Source organism: Mytilus trossulus, chromosome 14 (genome assembly GCF_036588685.1).
Source record: "Mytilus trossulus isolate FHL-02 chromosome 14, PNRI_Mtr1.1.1.hap1, whole genome shotgun sequence".
Lineage (NCBI taxonomy): Eukaryota > Metazoa > Mollusca > Bivalvia > Mytilida > Mytilidae > Mytilus > Mytilus trossulus.
The window spans coordinates 31604555-31623808 of NC_086386.1; the positions used below are offsets into that span (position 1 = coordinate 31604555).

At 31.2% G+C, this 19254-nt stretch overlaps 1 protein-coding gene across 12 annotated transcripts in view; it reads right to left on the reverse strand.

Moving 5' to 3' along the window:
• Positions 1-2115: 2115 nt before the first annotated feature.
• Positions 2116-19254, reverse strand: part of LOC134696767 (exocyst complex component 1-like) — a 103952-nt gene continuing 86813 nt past the window's right edge. For 4 of the 12 annotated variants that reach the window (XM_063558715.1, XM_063558709.1, XM_063558712.1 and 1 more), the window contains 9 exons: positions 11279-11383; positions 10647-10773; positions 9765-9848; positions 8997-9150; positions 7505-7525; positions 4762-4886; positions 3860-3982; positions 3050-3121; positions 2116-2283 (listed from right to left, as the gene is read on the reverse strand). In XM_063558715.1, coding sequence (XP_063414785.1) covers positions 2131-2283; positions 3050-3121; positions 3860-3982; positions 4762-4886; positions 7505-7525; positions 8997-9150; positions 9765-9848; positions 10647-10773; positions 11279-11383 — 964 coding nt within the window. In that variant the 3' untranslated portion in view covers positions 2116-2130. Of the gene's footprint in view, positions 2284-3049; positions 3122-3859; positions 3983-4761; positions 4887-7504; positions 7526-8996; positions 9151-9764; positions 9849-10646; positions 10774-11278; positions 11384-13441; positions 13502-14677; positions 14696-15176; positions 15236-19254 lie in introns of all 12 variants that reach the window. The other 8 variants (XM_063558716.1, XM_063558711.1, XM_063558705.1 and 5 more) reach the window with 6 other exon arrangements.

Consider the following 19254-nt stretch of genomic DNA (forward strand, 5'->3'; position numbering starts at 1 on the left):
CTACCGAATTAGACTATTTACCGGATTTGTAATCACATAAGCAACACGACGGGTGCCGCATGTGGAGCAGGATCTGCTTACCCTTCCGGAGCACCTGAGATCACCCCTAGTTTTTGGTGGGGTTCGTGTTGTTTATTCTTTAGTTTTCCAAGTTGTGTCATGTGTACTATTGTTTTTTCTGTTTGTCTTTTTCATTTTTAGCCATGGCGTTGTCAGTTTGTTTTAGATTTACGAGTTTGACTGTCCCTTTGGTATCTTTCGTCCCTCTTTTATACTCTTTTTCTTGGAACTGGTACCCTTAATTAACTTGAATTAAACATAATGTCCCTTATCAAATGGCAAAATGAAAAACTCAAACACATCGAACGAATGGAAAAAAAAATATCGTTTTTTACAGGTGCATTCAACTGAGACGTTTTCTTCAAACCGAATGTTTAAGTGGTCATATACTTGTTTATGTAATTAGTGCAATATAGAAGCAAAATAAAGCTGTAATGGGGAGCGTATTACATCTAATTTGTTTCATGATATGATTTAAATTTTATTTTTTTAGACGATTTCAAATCCACAATTAGATTTAAAAAAAAAAAAGAAATGTAAAGCGAACTGGGAGCATCAAATTGTTTACTCCTTCCTACTTTAAAATAAGAAAATGAAAGACAATTCAAAGTTTAAATGATCAATCAATAACGCAAGTGAACAAAAAACCATCCTTAAACAAATATTGTAAAGTATTTTATGTCCGACTAGCTAGATTCATCATGAAACTTTATAAAGACCAAAAAAAGGTTTGGATATACCTAGTAAAATATGAAGTATTTCAATTTTATTATCTTAGTGACTTGTTAAACACTAGTTTATGTACGTACATATTGAGAACTGTCTGTAGGTATTAATATAGGTTACCTTTTAATTAGCCCTAACGTTTTGAGGTAAACTTAAAACAATTACTAGCATTTGTTTTTAAAAGGATTCATTTTCTTCAAAATCGATATAATCAAGATGTTTGTGCAGGTCATCTATTTTTTCAAACAATATGTCCCTAAAAATAACGTATTGAGTTGTTAAACCATTATTCATATCTCTTTGTTAGCTAGCTTCCTCGCATGCCATCATATTCGTATCTATGCTATTACAGTCTTCTTATCTAGATGCATTAAATTTTGCATAAAATTTGATCGCCAATAAATTCTTCTAAAGGCATTTTAGTTGAAGTATAACAACAAATCAATTTACACTATTAAGTGCACTGTAATATAAGTCTGGGCTACCAATGATACATACAAATCAGTTCATTTAGATATCTTTATTACACAAACAATAATATTGCACTTTATTAACAAGCAAGCACTGACATACATCCATTGTATATATATCAACTAATATCACAAGCATAACATATACATGTATAAAATTGGTTTTCACTTCCATTTGAATTAATTCAATATGTGCAATTCAAATATAACCTTGCACTTATCAACTATGGTGGGAAAATACCAACAAGAGGTATTTGCTTTAATAGTTTCAAATGTGTTTTATATGACAAATCCTAAATGGACTCTCAGTGTTTACAATTTGTCATGAAGTATAATTATTGGTATATATCACTCGCATGAATGTTAAAAAAAATCTGATGAAGGTAGGAACAGTACTGTAATAAACAAAACTTTTTCAAACATGTTCATTTAAATGTCTTTACTCTCCAACTCTCAGTCTTAAATCTCTTGCCTGTGTATTTTTCTGTAACTGACCACTAATAGCACAAGCATAACATATATAAAAATCTCAATTCCATTTGAATTAATTCAACATGTGCAATTCAAAGATAACCGTGTTACGATTATCTTGCACTTAATAACTATAATGGGACAATACAAACAAGAGGTACTTGCTTTAATAGTTTCACACGTATTGTATATGACAAATCCTAAATGGACTCTCAGTGTTTACAATTTGTCATCAGGTATAATCATTGGTATATATCACTCTCATGAATGTTAAAAACAATTATTTGATGAAAGTAGAAACAGTAATAAACGAAACTATTTCAAACATGTTCATTTAAATGCCTTTACTGTGCAGCTCTCAGCCTAATATCCCTTGCCTTTGTACATGTCTGTAACTGACCCCTCAGTGTGCCTGTGCTATTTCTGAGAAGAATTGAAGAACATCAGTGACACTAAATGATAATGATATACCAGAATCTGGATAACATTTACTTATAAGGTCCTCATAATGTTTGATTTGTTTGATAAACTCCTCCTGCATTGAAAACCACACTACCTAAAAAACAAAGATTTACATGTGGGGATTATTATGTTATTATAAACTTTACAATTCTGAGTTACATTAAGTATTGCAATATTTGACAATGTTTATCCAACTTTATTCATCATTCATCATTTGGAATAAACCAAAAAACATTTAAAATTTATTCATTGTTTTAGTGATGTGTCTGCTTTGTCTTCGTTTTCAAGTGGTGTTTTCTGTGTTGCAATAAAGTTCTATCCTATATGTTCTGTATGTTGTATAACGTAACTACAATCACCTTCCCTTTCACGAATATGACCTACCAAATGAGACATTTTACGGGGTTTGTAATAATATGAGCAACAGGACAGGTGCCACATATGGAGTAGGATCTGCTTAACCTTCAGAAGCACCAGAAATCAACCCTGATGTATGTGGGGTTTGTGTTGCTTAGTATTTAGTTTTCTCTGTTGTGTTCTGTTGTTTGTCTTCTTCTCTTTTGGCCATGTTGGTGTCAGTTTATTTTTGATCTCTGAGTCTGATTGTCCCTCTGGTATCTTTTGTGACTTTTTAACATCGTTATACATCTGTTGCCTTTATTTACCCCTGGGTTTTGGTCTGTAACACTGATTTGTTTTTTTTCTAACGATTAATGACTTTTGAACACTGGTATACTACTGTTGCCTTTATTTATCCCTCCATTTTGTTTTGTAACACTGATTTGTTTTTTTCTAAATTGATTGATGACATTTGGACACTGGTTTACTTCTGTTGCCTTTATTCAATATTTATCTTTTACCTGTAACAAATTTTCTTCTTCGCATAAATGTTTTTCTACTTTTTTGTAAACATGGTCCAAGCCTTTTTTCACCTAGAAAAAATTTGGCATCTTAAAAGTCATGTTTAAATTCATGTTTAAATAACTCTCTAAGAAATAACAAACAATATTATGTACTGATCCTCATTTAGATATTAATGTCACAAATCTCAAACTGATAATAGTCCTGATTTCTACAGACACTTTTGAATGAACAAAGTTTGTATAAACATGTAGTGTATCCTGTAGTAGTGTACTTCTACCAAAACACAACTATATATATCTGCCACCAATGTATCTACATACCTCATGAACTTTCTGCCAAACATATTGATTATTCACAAAATAACATGCTAAAGACCACATTGTTATAAGCTAATATATAATATATTGGTAGATTACTGCCTCATTTATGTATACTTTAAAATAAGTTAGTTTTCAGTTTTGGATTGTTTTACATTGTCATTTCAGGGCCTTTTAATGCTGACTATGCGGTATGGACTTTGCTTACTATTTAATGCTGTACAGTTACCTATAATTGTTAATTTCTGTGTCATTTTGGTCTCTTGTGGATAGTTGTCTCATTGGCAATCATGCCACATCTTCTTTTTTATATTTACAATAACTTTATTCATTAAACCTAAACAAAAACTTGTAGAGCTGGGACAATTGCCTTGTAGTATAGATGAGGTTGAGGAATATTGTTACCTAAACTACAGTAATGTATTATTTATCTTTCAGGCTTTGAAGAATATTTACTATATTTTGTTAGTGCTAACTTCGACTCCTTACCTCTTTCCCAGAATATTCCTTGATAACTTTTCTCAGTTCCTGTTTACTGAATGCTAGCTGGTATCCAACTTCTTCAGGTTTAACACCTGAGGCAATTTTACTTTCTACTCCTTCAAAAAATACCTGCAAAATATTGATATGTGTAAACATTATTTTTAATCTTATTTCCCGAAATGTTTAGAACCTAGATTTTTGTTTTTCAAAATATCAGTTGACACAGTATCAACAAGTGAAACTGTGAGTTACTGCTCACTGATGATCCCCCCGCCGCAAGTGGATAATATAAATAGTGTAAAAATATGCAAGTGTTCGGTCAACAGGAAGTTGTCAAGTGATGAATCTGAAAACGCATCACACGGTATAGCTGACTTAAATAAATCCTGAAACCAAATTTCAGAAATCCTTGTATTGTAGTTCCTGAGAAAAATGTGACGAAAATTTTCAACTTGGCTATCATGTGTAAAATCATACAAGTGGTCGGTAAACAGGAAGTTGTCAAGTGATCAATCTGAAAAAGCATCACACGGTATAAATGACTTAGATAAACCTTGAAACCAAATTTCAGAAAAATGCGACGAAAAATATTCATGGGACGGACTGACGGACGGACTGACAGACAGAGGTAAAACAGAATACCCCCCTTTTTTGAAAGTGGGGGTATAATTAATTCTATTTAATATCAATCTTTTAGCAATTTTAACATGAATTTGGTTCAGCATCATAAGATGAAGGAAAGCAAGATTTTGAAAAAAAAATATTCTCTTCTGCCCTTGGCCTCAGTTTTATATCAGTTTTTCATAAGTCAATAAAACCACATATCTACCTCATTTATAAAACAATAATGGTATAGTATTGTCCATCCTATTGTTCCATCCTATCTTCTATATTTATTACAGTAATACCTGAATTTTCTCTAGTGGTCTACCCAGTAAGTTTGTAGTGTAAACTGATAAGTTGTCTTGGTAGACCTGTTTTGCTTCCTTTCTATCTCCATCTAGACAAGGAATCTTTAACTGTGACAATACAGCTTAAAACAGAAAAACAGATATTTGAATGTACAACATTAATATCATAAGACAATGGCTGTAGCTTTCATGTATAACTCCTTCAAGTACAAGGATTCATAAAAGTAGGTTGACTATTTCAAAGCATAAAAAACAATTAAATTTAATATTAAATCATGACTTACCTAAGAAATCTTTCATGTATAATTCCTTTAAGTGCAAGGATTCATAAAAGTAGGTTGACTATTTCAAAGCATAAAAAACAATTAAATTTAATATTAAATCATGACTTACTTAAGAAATCTTTCATGTATAATTCCTTTAAGTGCAAGGATTCATAAAAGTAGGTTGACTATTTCAAAGCATAAAAAACAATTTAATTTAATATTAAATCATGACTTACTTAAGAAATAATTCATGGAAGCCATAGATTTGTTGGAAATTTACACATGACCCGTGATATTCGAATTTTATCCTGAGCGTTAGCGAGGGATAAAATTAACGAATACCAAGGCCCAGGCCATATGTAAATTTACGAAAATCTATGGCTTCCATGAATCATTTCGATTCTAATAGGACAAACAAGTTCATTCGAATACTGAAGCAAGGGTGGGTATGCTGTGTGTGAAGCTGTTCTTTTTTACTCCTTGTTAGATATCGCTAAAATATTCTCATAATTTTTAAGCTTGCATTGATTATAATAACCGTTAATAAATATGTTTAATTCTCAAACCCAATATTTCCAATTTTTAATTTACATGTTTTCTGGTAAACTACCGTCAAATCCAAAATGACATTTCGTAACGAAGGAGCTGCCATGTTGACTTGCTGAAATCAAATTGGAAAACAAAACAAAACCTACCCCATAATTCCATTTTAATACAATATTATACGAACTTCAATGGTTACAAAAAAGTTTATATGTTTGTGACATTGACTAAATATTGTTTTTAAACTGCAACTATATTGATAGTTTTTAAATCCTTTCATAAATATCAAGCTTCTTTTCATCCCTTAATGAACCCCTGGTTGTAGAGAAAGTGTTCCATGATGAAATTGACATTTCACAAAATATATAGTGTTACTGTGTTACTATATTTAGGAAATAAACAAAACTAGTTGCAATATATAATTAATTCTTTTTATTTTGCATCTGAATAATAATAAAAGTTCTTTTGAATTGTCTTTTGTTTTATTACAATTTCTAATACAATAAAATTGGCAAAGCGTTTGCAAAGTAGGTTCAAATACATGTAGATTTACGTGGGAGGTGTATTGTAACATCCATTATCATGTATATCTCTGAGTCTGCGCTTAGTATAGACATATGGAGATTTTTCACACATTGTTGTTTACAATGCGAAAGGAGTACGTCATATTAGAATGCATTTGAGATTTGAAAGAAAGCAAAATAAAAGACACTAGCCATCTGTTGAATGGGAATACTACACTCACTTGTAAATACAAATGTATACACTGACAATATCAAAATTATTGAATACATATGTTTTTATTGAACATTAAGGCTGCAATGGTCAATTAAAATTTTCAAACTGAAAAAATATCTTAACTGATTTTACAAAGGCCAAACTTAAAGTCATAAGAAACCTCAAATAAAAATGCATATTAAATGGATAGTTTTCATTATAAAACTTATGTACATATACTTTTTTCTGAAGAAAATTCTTTGATTTATTCATGTTTAGAAGAAGTTTACTTTATTTTAATTGCTTGCTTCCAGCAAGCAATTCACCCGACATATTTTCCGTATGCAAAGTGACCTCAGTGTGACCCATCTCGTAAAAATCCGGTGATCACAATACGCATGGATGTCCTTAAAATAAACTATTATCTGAATTTACATGTTAAACACGTGCTCTCTTTCCATGCTTTTTTGTTTATTTTTTGTCGATTGTTGACAAACAGGTGACCATCGTTAAACTTCGGCTTTAAAACACGAACTTTAATTACCTGCCATATTTTCACAACAACACTGACCGATTGAAAAAAAAATGACGATTATACAAAATTTACACGAAAAAAATGATAAATTCGTGCACAGAAGACTAAGTTTATTATGTTTGTATGCATTAATTCAAGAATTGGAAGAACATCATTTTTCACCGGTCACTCGTTTCTTATGACTTTAAAATACAATACAGTTTCTCCTAATTCTACTCAAAATACACTTTTCCTTAAATGAAAATTAGCACACCTTTATCATCAATATAAAACAGTATCATATATGTTCCCTTACAATTGAGTGTGAAATTAGAATACTGACACTAATTGTATCATACACCTCCAACATCTTTGAGTCAGAAATTATATTTGTTTTCCTCTGAAATATGGAGGGTATCATAAACAAGACAAAACTGCAAGAAGTGTAAATATCTGGTTTTTTTTGTCAATTACCTTTTACACATGGTACTGTTGCTGTAAGTGAGAAAGATATGAGCAGTTATTTTTCCAAAAATGTTGTCCTTCTGTACCACTTTGTTCAAAACCATTTAGACATTTTTTTAAATGGCTATTACAGCTCTACTGCATACCCTATTATTTTCTTTGAATTTAAAATATCAATTTAGTGATACATGAAAAGCAGAAAGGTCTTTGTTTATTGTAAAGTAAATATACTTACAACCCATGTGATGAAAATTTTCTGAAACATAAGAAAAAGGAGATTATGTCTTACTCAGCTTATAAAACTGGTGGTACTCTTATTTTAACAAAGTGGTTTACCTGCTTTTTCTGTCTGTACTGTTCACATATAGTTGTCAATATAATTGAATTTTAAGAAGAGTAGCTTTCTATAAAACCAGGTTTAATCCTACACTTTCTCTACAAGAAAATACCTGTAACAAGTCAGGAATATTATAGTTGTTATCCATTTGTTTCATGTGTTTGGGCTTCTAATTTTGTCATTTGATTAGGAACTTTAAGTTGAGAATTTTCCTCAGAGATTTGTATTTTTGTGATTCTATTTTTGACCAGTCTTATATATCATGTATATGCAACTAAACTTGAAGTATAATTTAAAGAGTTTAGGCAGCATTCACTCTACAGTGAACACAGACATTATATAATTTACATGCAGACATTAAATGTAAGACATCCTGCATTTAACAGACTTTATTCCTGAATGAAATTGGCCCAGTAGTTTCACTGAAATGTTTTGTAAAATTTAACAAAATTTATAAAATTTACAAAAAAGGTTAAAAATTTATTATAAAGGGCATTAACTACTGAAGGAGTCAATTGCCTATTTAAGTCATGTTGACTTATTTGTAAATTTGGCAATGAATTGTGTCAATTAATGCTAATACAATTGCAAACCAAACATCAATGACCTACCACAAGTGGATCCTCAAAAATTTACCTAATAACAAACTAATACATGTAATGTAAGCAAACCAATCAAAGTCAATAGACCATGACTGAGGGGCGGAGCCAAATAATCTCCATGGCAATGAGATGTGACAATGCTAATACATCTGCATACCAATTATCATTGATGTACCACGAGTGGATCTCCATAAACTTACCTAATCACAAAGTAATACATGTAAAGTAAGCAAACCATTCAAAGTCAATAGACCATGACTGAGGGGGCGGAGCCAAAAAATCTCCATGGCAATGAGATGTGGCAATGGTAATACATCTGCATACCAATTATCATTGACGTACCACAAGTGGATCTTCATAAACTGACCTAATCACAAACTAATACATGTAAAGTAAGCAAACCATTCAAAGTCAATAGACCATGACTGAGGGGGCGGAGTCAAATAATCTCCATGGCAATGAGATGTGGCAATGGTAATACATCTGCATACCAATTATCATTGACATACCACTAGTGGTTCCCCATAAAACTGAGCTAATCACAAACTAATACATTGTTGACGCCGTCGCCGACGCCGGAAACAGCATACCTATGTCTCGCTTTTTGACTTCGTCAAGGCGAGACAAAAACTGCAAAATTTTCTTAAAATTACCAAATCAGGGGTAGAAACACAACAAGGGCTGTCTGATTTGTCTGAAAATATCAGGGCAGATAGAGCTATGGGCCAGGTGAGCTAAAATCAGCTGAATAATAACTGAAATATTAATGAAATACATTATATATTTACCTAACATAACAACTTCTCTCGGTGTTTTCCCATGTTCTGTTGATACCCTGTCAATTTGTTGAAACACAACTTTAACTAGAGCAGAGTAAGACTTGTCTAGATGTGTGTGTCTGTCTGATCCTTTAAATATACTTTCCGCCTGATTAGCAAACTCCTGCAGAAAATAAATACCATATTAACTTACTAGTCTTTAGGTCACACTAATGATCAAGATTACAAACACCACATATAGTTCATCTAAATTAAATGCTTACATGATTTATGCATTGAGGCAAAGGTAAGGTGGATCTGATTTGACAGATATATAGACATTTCTAGGAACCCATACACCAAATATGGTTATCCTACTACTAATGAGTAACTATTTCACATGAAAAAAAAATAAGCAATTGCTGAATCATGAAAACTAGGTCAACGATATTGGACATATTGAAGAACACAAGATATGAAACATCCAACCTTTTAAGTATTTAGCTTCCACTAGTAGTTTGACAAACCAGAGGACACTTAAGTCTCTTATACTGGAACTTTTATTGCAGGCAAGACAAAAATGATAAATATGAGAATCCTATATAAAAAATAAAAATAAAAATCACTAAAAAGGAATGTGTGTCAAATACACTGATATACAGTCTGCTGATGTATTCATATTCCTTTTAATAACATATATGTATGCTTGTCACACAATATAATTCCTGAGTATAATTCTTGTTTTTAATAAGTAATCAGAATTGTTAATAGGAAGTATGTATTTTAAAACCGACTTACCCCAAAATTGTGTACAAATCCAATGATACCACATCTGCTTTTCTTTTGAACTTTATAATCTTCTATTGCAACTATTTGGTTTTGCTATGGAGATGAGACAAAAAAAAATCATGAATAAACAAACCTCTAACCTCTAATCTGTGTTTTAAAATTGTAATTGATATCAATATCAGCTGTTAATTTTTAAATTGGATTGAAGTATATCCTAAAATCACAATAATAATTTAATAAATATAATAATAATAAACATTAAAAAAAAGGGATGTAAGCATACCTGCCAACTTTTGAAAATGCCCATGGGAGTTTTAGAGCGCGACAACAATTTCAAAGATTAAAATTCTTTGCGACGACTATTTTGCGCGTGCTGTTTTGTAGTCTAGAAAAAGTGTCATATTTACATCCCTTTTTTTTAATGTTTATGATTCTAGTTATTATATCAGCAGAAAATATGTACATGTAGCTGTAAAACCAGGAATTATTTTAATGTGTAAGGATACTAAATAGTTTTTGACTTTTCCAATTTAAAATTATAAACAAAGAAGGACCCTTATCAGGTTGGACACAAAACATAGGGATCCCCCTCAAAGTTAGGACATTAAAAACCACTTTTTAAGTACAAATGAGCACACATTCATATTATTTGAAGAAATTTTTCAGGCAGGTATGAGTTTATCGCTATTTTACCTATGACGACATTGTCAAATCATGTCAATTTCGTTAGCAACGCCACATGGCCTCCTTAGTTTCTATTGATAATTTTTCCACCTCAAGCAAGAAGCATGATATGATAATTATCACAAAAAAAGTTCAAAGAAAAATGCACAAAATAGCGATAATGTAATATCCATATCAAGCCTAATTACACATTGTTACACTACTTACAACAAATTTATCAAAGTTTCTCTTAATCTTCACCAAACAGCTTGCAAATGTAACACTAAGGAATGAACCAGCATCTTGTGCATTGTTCACATGTTGACTCATTCTTACTAGCATGTACATGGAGTAACTGTGAAAACAAATTTTTCAAATATGTATATCAATAAAAAAAAAAATATTTTACAAAAATTCTTTCATATTTTAAGAAAAATTGTTTTTTTTTGTTACTATTTCTACTTAAGCTTAAAATTCCATATTAGCCATATTTGAAAGATCACAATATTATAATGACAGACTGAAATACTGCATAATTACCAGTAAAAGACAATAGAATAACTTATTCACGACTTATAATACTAACACTCCTCTCAAATGTATCAATTTTCTGTATTTTTCCCAGTCATAGTTTAAAATACTATTAAGATTAGTTTTAATGTTTAATTATATAATTTGTCAACATTATTCTCTTAAGCAAAATACAACATTTACTTTATCAACAGAAGATTTATACATTTTCTTGCAACAAATCCTGTCCTACATGACATAGCAGTCCTTGTTTTTAATCTTATTATTCAGCTAAACAAGAAATATTATTATGGACAATACTGCAATGGTATACATAAACATGAACTTACAATCCATCCAATTTATCAGCATAGAAAATAAATCCCTCTAGTTCTTCCTCAAGGTTGGTAAATAATTCACCCATCATTTTTCTTACTTCTTCATTTATCTGTCTCCTGTAAAAACATGTCATCCTATTTTTAATATACAAATATATATGTTCCATAAACAAAATCAGGTATGTTCAATTTACTAATATCTAAATTCCATAAGAAAACTCATGCAGGTAATCATTTTTTTCCCTCATGTTCCTGTTAAACACATATTATTGTCAAAAATTTCAATGGAAAAAAGATTTACTGACACAAATTAGTAGAAATATTGAACCTATCATCATCAAAATGCTTCTAACAGTTGACAAATCGAACTAATATAACTAAATTATCATTATTCAAAACTTTAAGCAGCAAATGCTAAGTATTTATCTACCAGTTTGCCTAATAAATTATGAACTACATTGTCATCATATGTGAGTGATACAAAAATACTACAATAGAAGAGTATATACTTTAATTACTCATTTTGAAAGTACATTGACCTTTGTTAGTCTTGTATTATTTTTAATTTTAGTTTCTTGTGTACAATTAGGAGTTGAGTATGGGGTTCCCTATCACTGTACAAGTATAACTATTTGTTATGGGACCAGCTGAAGGACACCTCCAGGTGAGGGAATTTCTTGCTACATTGAAGACCTGTTGGTGACATTTGCTGACGTCTGCTCTATGGTTCGGTTGTTGTCTTTTGACACATTCCCCATTTCCATTCTCAATTTTAAGAAAGGATTCCAATACAACAAAATCAATGGAGAATGAATTCATAAGACATAAAAAGTTATCAACGTTACCAGGATTATATTCTAACACGTCAGATGCGTGTTTCTTCTACATAAGACCCACCAGTGACGCTCAGATCAGAATAGTTATGAATCCAAAAAACGCACAAAGTTGAAGAGCATTGACAACCCAAAATTCCAAAACGTTGTGCCGAATACATTTAAAGTAACAGGAAATTGAAAAAATTACCATATTATTGATATTCATGATATAGCCCTCGTTGCATATTATGTTATAAAAGGTCTCAACTCAAGAATTATGAAAGTGACACAACTGGAATGTGATCATAATCTTTAATAAGCATATTGTGTAGAAATTTCATAACATTTGGTTGATGCTAACTAAAGGAAACCAAGTTTAAGATGTATGTACAGACAATATAACACATAAATGCCCCCTCTGGTAATTTGTGTGTGTGTGAGGGGGGGGGGGGGGTAAATAAGCTTGCAAAGTACACAATCCTGCAACTCAAACATTTTTTACCTTGGCTGAAATTTAGAATGTCTTCTGAAATGAATTAGCATTGTGCCGAAACAAACATACTTGGTATACAAATGTTTATCTGTCATACATATTTATAGTAAACATGCATAACACAACACACTAATAAAAAGTACATGTACAACAGAAAATTGTATGAGGATATGAGAAATTATGTTATTTTTAAAAATTGAAAAACCATGATGAAAGCATACAATATCAAATAGATTTTTCACCTCCCATATCTTTTTTGCATTCAATTATATTTTCAAGCTATTTGTTCAAATATAATTTGACGACTCTTTTATTTCAAAATCTATATTTCCTGTAAAAATAGTGGAAGCTTTTACATCTATGATTAAGTCTAGCGTTCTCTATGAGAACTTTTTCTCTGTAATTAGTTATTTTGAATATGCCTTAATGGAGATCTACAATATGTTTTACAAAGTATAAATTATATGATATACTTGCAAAACAAAATTTAACAATTCATTTATCATAAAATAAGTGCAGGCAGGAAAATCTAAAAATAAACATTTCAAAGTATCATACTCATACTAGCATAACAACAGCTATTGGCAGCATTCACAGGACTGGATTTGAAGGATACTGAGTGACATCTTTGTATAAGTTAATAACAGAAAAATCAAATAAACAAAATGAAGGGTATGCTGATTTTTCCAGCACTATAGATGATAATTTGTGCTGGTGAAACATGTTCAAAAATTTGGTAACTAAGGGAAACTAATCTGGTGTATATTGGGACCAATAAGTTTTCTTTGTGGAGGTGGGAAAGCTTGCATGGAAGCCACATGACAACAATCAAACTGGTATGCTGCTCATTGTCAATGTCTGACTTACATTAGCACAGTTCTACGTTTCTGATATAAACCTTCACCTAAATTTTCCATAAAATACTCCCTAAAATATAAATGTCATGAAACATATTCATATGAAATAATAAAAAAAAAATATTCACAAGTTAAATGAAAAACTTATTACATAACCTGAACAAATTCTTTACTAAAAGACTAAACAATGTTATATTTGCATACACTGTAAACCCTATAGTCATTTGTATGCCATAAAAGAACATATCACTTTACCCTTGCCTAATCTCCTGCAGAGACGGATTTAGGGGGGCCCCCCTTTTTGGGAAAAAAATTGGTTGCTTATATAGGGAATCACTGAAGCGTGACCGGAGCGGGCCCCCTCTTAGGTCAGTTAGTGGGCCCCAACTTATGAAAATTTCTGTATCTGCCACTGTCCTGTATCCAATATCCTGCCAAAAAGTACAAGATGTTCTAAACATCTCAGCTATTGAGATGATTTGAGATACTGAAGCTTTATATATTCAAGTAAACAAAGGTTTAATTCTTCTCTTTTCTTATATTCCTGATTATTTTTTATCAAAAGTAGAAGAAAAAATATTAGAAGCTGATACATAGCTAAATTTGCCATTGCTTGTTTTCTAAACAGCTAGAGCTAGTTATATATGCAGAGTGAATGTTTAAATTTCAGATTTCAATGAAGCTTACTTAAGAGAAAGATAATGAAATTACAGTATAAGGGATACATGTGTTCGTCTTATATTTTACAACTGTTGTTATTTCTAATTCCTCTAGAGCTTTTTCAAAAGTAAAAGCATTGAAAACAAAAGGTCAGGCCATACTTACTTACATCATTGTACATGTCAGGAAAAGGCAGTAATCTGGTACTTTTACCTAACACTGATTTCAATACGGTAAATTCAGAAATTATTGCGTGCATTTGTTATTGCGATTTTGTTATTCAAAACTGAAGTATGATTTTAACTTTAGAGAAAAATCTTGTTTAATTCATATAAAATGTTTGAAAATGTGAGTTTAAATTAATGTGTTTACAAGTCTGTCGCATTTTCCAAATAATAAAAACCTGGCAATAATTTCTGAAAAACTAATGAGTTTCTCTTGATACAATTTTATTTGATATAACTACTTGTAAGAAATGAGTTATGTGTTAGTATAGCATTGCTACTGTTAAAGTCAGACGACAGTCAGATGTAAGAGTTTATAACAACATACTCATCTATAATTATAGATGTGCTTCTATACTTACTTAGCTACATGCTCAACTCTGGGTAAATAAACAACAATTATTTACACATGGCTTAACAAATTAACTGAATTATAGGTTTCATTTATAAAGAGTGTAACATAAGAGTGTTCCCAAATAGCTTTTTATATTGGATGATCTTATCCCAAACTTAAGATATTAGTCTTTTAAATTTCTATTTACCATGGTTATGGTCTTCAACTGTCATAAACAATACAAAAGTATTCTGTGAAGCTGGTTTGTAGGTTGGTTTTTTTTTCATTTGAAAATTCGAGTTTTGATTTATGTGTAACTCAGCATTATAATACTGTCTCAATAAAATAATTCATTCTATCCTGCAGTTTTGAATTTGTATTGCAAAATACATACTCTATTACAGGAATTTCTTGGGGGTTTTTTCATTTGAAAATTCCAGTTTTGATCTATGTGTAACTCAGCATTTAATATACTGTTCCAATAAAAGAATTCATTAAGTTTTGAATTTGTATTGTAAAATACATACTCTATAACAGGAATTTCTTTTCTTGGCATCCATATATATCCTGTCTCAGCCTCTTCTTCCTAAAAATAACATGTTTCCAACAATATATAAGAACTTCAATATTTTTAATGTCATTTAAAAGGGAAAATAATTAATTAAAAGTACAAACACATGAATATCTAATTGAATGCACTATATCTTAATTGCACTAGATTCTAATCATTTTTCATATTCTTTAAAGCTTTAACATTTCTTTTTAAAATATTGTTAGCTAGTTACATTTGTTTATTGATGTCTGTGTTTAGGGGGTAGCGGGTTCTGTTTTTATTGTAGCTATAAATGATTCATTTAAGTCAATTTGGACAAAAAAGATAAAACACAACATTTTTAGACTTTTAAAAAATTAAAAACATCTTACACATGTTACATGAATAAACACAGTAAACCATTTGTTTTAGCCTTTCACAGATGAATTAATATAAACCACAGACATGAGAAATAGTATGAATATTGTAATATCATTGCATGTATATATACTGAGGTATTGAATAGTTATGTAGAAACTGAACATAAGTTAACTTGATGTTGTGTATGTTTAACTTGTTTGTATCTGACATAAACATGATAAATAACTAATCATTTGTACTGCGTATTAGGAATGATCATGTGACTTGTGCTATAAATAGAAATGGGTAATTCCATTCTACCTTGACATTTTCAAATAGGAAGTTTCATTATTCTTGAAGTTTACAAGACAACACCATTTATTATATATATTTGATGTGAGTATACATGTCATTACTATGATAACACTTAAATATAAAATACCCTACTAAATAAATAGTGAAAAGCATGATAAGTTGACATTAAAAAATATTATACTTTCAGTCCAAATGCAGGTAAATAATATGACTGCATATCATTGGTTATCCAGAGGTTTATTCAGGGTCCCCCTTTTCTAAGAAAATTTTGGTTGATTATATAGGGAATCACTGAAGCAGGACCGAAGTGGGCCCCCTCTTGATTCATGAGCAGCCAGTCAGTTCCCAATGATGAAAATTTCTAGATCCGCCACTGTAATCAAACAACATTATCCTCCATAAAGGCTTACCTAAGGTGAAAAATTTGGTTACTTTAATAGGGAATCACTAAAGCCTCGGTCACACCTTTTAACAGATAAGATGGATAAGGATTTATCTGCCAGACCTCCAACGGATGTATAACGGATACAAAAGGGAAACAAAACAGACTAGTATCGTACTAAACGGGAGCCTAACCGACGTCCAATGGACATTTTTTTCATTGGACCACCATTGAAAATTTGAACATGCTCAAAATTTTCCATCGGACAGAATGGACGTTGACAGATAAAACGTACGCTTAACAGACATGCAACAGATATGGACGGATGACTAACCGATAAGAACGGACATCTTACAAATATGAAAGGATTGAAAAAAAGTTTTCCGTTAGGCGTCCATCCAAGATATCTGGTAAGGTGTGACTGAGGCTTAAAGCATGACTGGATCAGACTCCCCGAGTCAGCTGGATCCTCCATATGAAAAGTTTATGATCCGCCACTGTTATAATTGTTTTCACAGAATAGGGATTTCAAACAAAATAAGCATAATTATTATCCTGGGGATAATGTTTATTTGTTGAATTTTACAAATATTTTACAGGATGGACAATGATGATAAGAGACGATACTTTATAGTAGGGTCTGTGATAATGGAGGTTGTAACACCATTGTTCAGGACAAGACTTGAAAGAGACTACACCAGTAAAGGTCTACCATCTTTACAAGCTTTTCTCAACACGCAACCAGTAATACACATCCTGTTTCATCTACGACACAGAAATGCACGGTGCTGTGTTGATGGGCTAAACTGTTATAACCATCCATCATTGCCACTCATATATTGTCAATGGAAACGTTTATATTCAGAGAAACCTGGGCATGTCCATCATGACTGTCACTGCAAGTTCACAGCCAATCCTATTCAACTAGAAGATCTTGACATCACCTTATCTAGCCTGATTTTGTTGAACTGCTATAATCTGACTCAATCCGAAGATGCAGCAGTACAGGGGCTACGACAATACAAGAATGACTACCTGAGTCACAATACCACAGGCAGAATATCACACACAGAATACAAGAGCTTATGGACAGACCTTACACACTTTGTCCTACAACTTGACCCTAGTAAACAAGATGACATGATAAGGATTGAGAGAAGACCATTGGATGAGTCTTTGTGTAATAGTTACACCCTTAATCTGCTGGACATTCATAAGAAGCTTGATGAGGTAACTTTCAATATTATTGATTTTGTAAGAAATAATGAGAATAAAAGGAGAGTGTGTCCCTGTTTACAAGGAACACCTATGATTCCCCACTTTCACGTAAAGTTATACAGGGGTAGAACGGCAAGGGTGACTCCATCAAAAATCAAGCATGTTTTGTGGTATTTAACATTGTTTCATTATATTTGTTTACGGCAAACTAAATTAAGAGTAGTGAATCTGATTTGGTGAATTTCGTACTGACGTACAGGGTACCACGTTTTGCTCCTCTGGTGTCGTCTGGGGAATCACAATTTATTTCCTCCGTTGATGGTCATTCACACAAAACAAGAATAAGACAAACAAATAGCCATTTGGAATGTCAGATAGATAACTAGTGTTATTCAAGAAGGGCAGATACTTTCAATTTTTGAAGCTAATACTTTAATTTGTAGTTTATAAAATGTAAATTTTCAATATTACTATCATACAATGAAAACAAATGACAACTGAAATTTGATAGACAACCAATACATTCATCACGTTTAACATAACACTTGTCCCATAACACATATGTTACATTTTGATAAATCAATAGCCTTCTTTGAAACCACATGTCTCCGAATGTGATGTTTTTTTTTATGGCTTACAACCTACTGGATAATATAAAATGTCCAGTATCTGTATTGATATGGTGATGTCAAGTTACTTTACAAGATTTATTTATGAATTACAATGCATAACGGCTATTATTATGTCAAGTTTTTAGTTTTGGGGAAACAATTGCTTAATGCATGAGAAGGGAATTTTCTAAAGATGTGTTATCAGGCTGATTATTTAAACTAAGCTGTATATATTTTGTTCAGTTTATATAAAAAATAAAGTGAAGAATCAATTTGCCACTTGAATGAAAATGTTCAACAAACAATAGAAGAAACTCGTCCAAATCAAATCACAACACATTTCGATTTTTAAGGATATCATGTTATCTGAATAAGATATTCGAAACATTATAAAGCTTGATTTTTGAAAACGTACTGTATGCAAACATCTTCTTTATTCAGTGTAAAAAAAAACAGGTTAACCAATTCCTACTGGATTGAATAATAGTTGTTTGCAAACTGAAAAGTGGAAAATATTTCATGCATATTCAGGAAGAATGTTGTGAATGATTTCTTTTATTTCATTTTATTTAGCCCTGGTATCTATGATGAGTTTATTTAGCAAAGAGATTTATTTTGAAATATTATATACTTAAACACACTATATCTTGTATATTGATTACAGAAGCAATGAGAGTATCTTTAATATCGGTCTGATATATAATGGTTAAATGTATGAATTAAGAAGAATAAAGTATCCTTCAATTGCAAATATTAATGCCTTTATATAAATTATGAATATTATCAATATAAATAACCAATGTTTTACTTTATTTTCAGATGGATACTTCAATTCAAGGCATACGAGCCGAAATACAAGGACAAAATGCTCACATGCAGGTAGATACATTATTATATTTTTAAAAAATGCGTTGTTGTATGACAGCCCTTAAGACAATTACTCATGAATACAAAAGAGCCAACATGTTATAAATTACAGAATTCTTTACAATTGCATTTGTAAACTAAATGTAGACACATATGTGCTATTCAGGATTTTCCTTCTCGAACTGTCTTTCCTTTTGGAATTTTAACATAGTACAGATCAAACACACAACCCAAATAACTTGAAAGCGATAAGGGAAACGACAGCTATTATTTCTATTGTTTCAATATTTAGAGAGTTAACAATGCAATAACAGTTATTG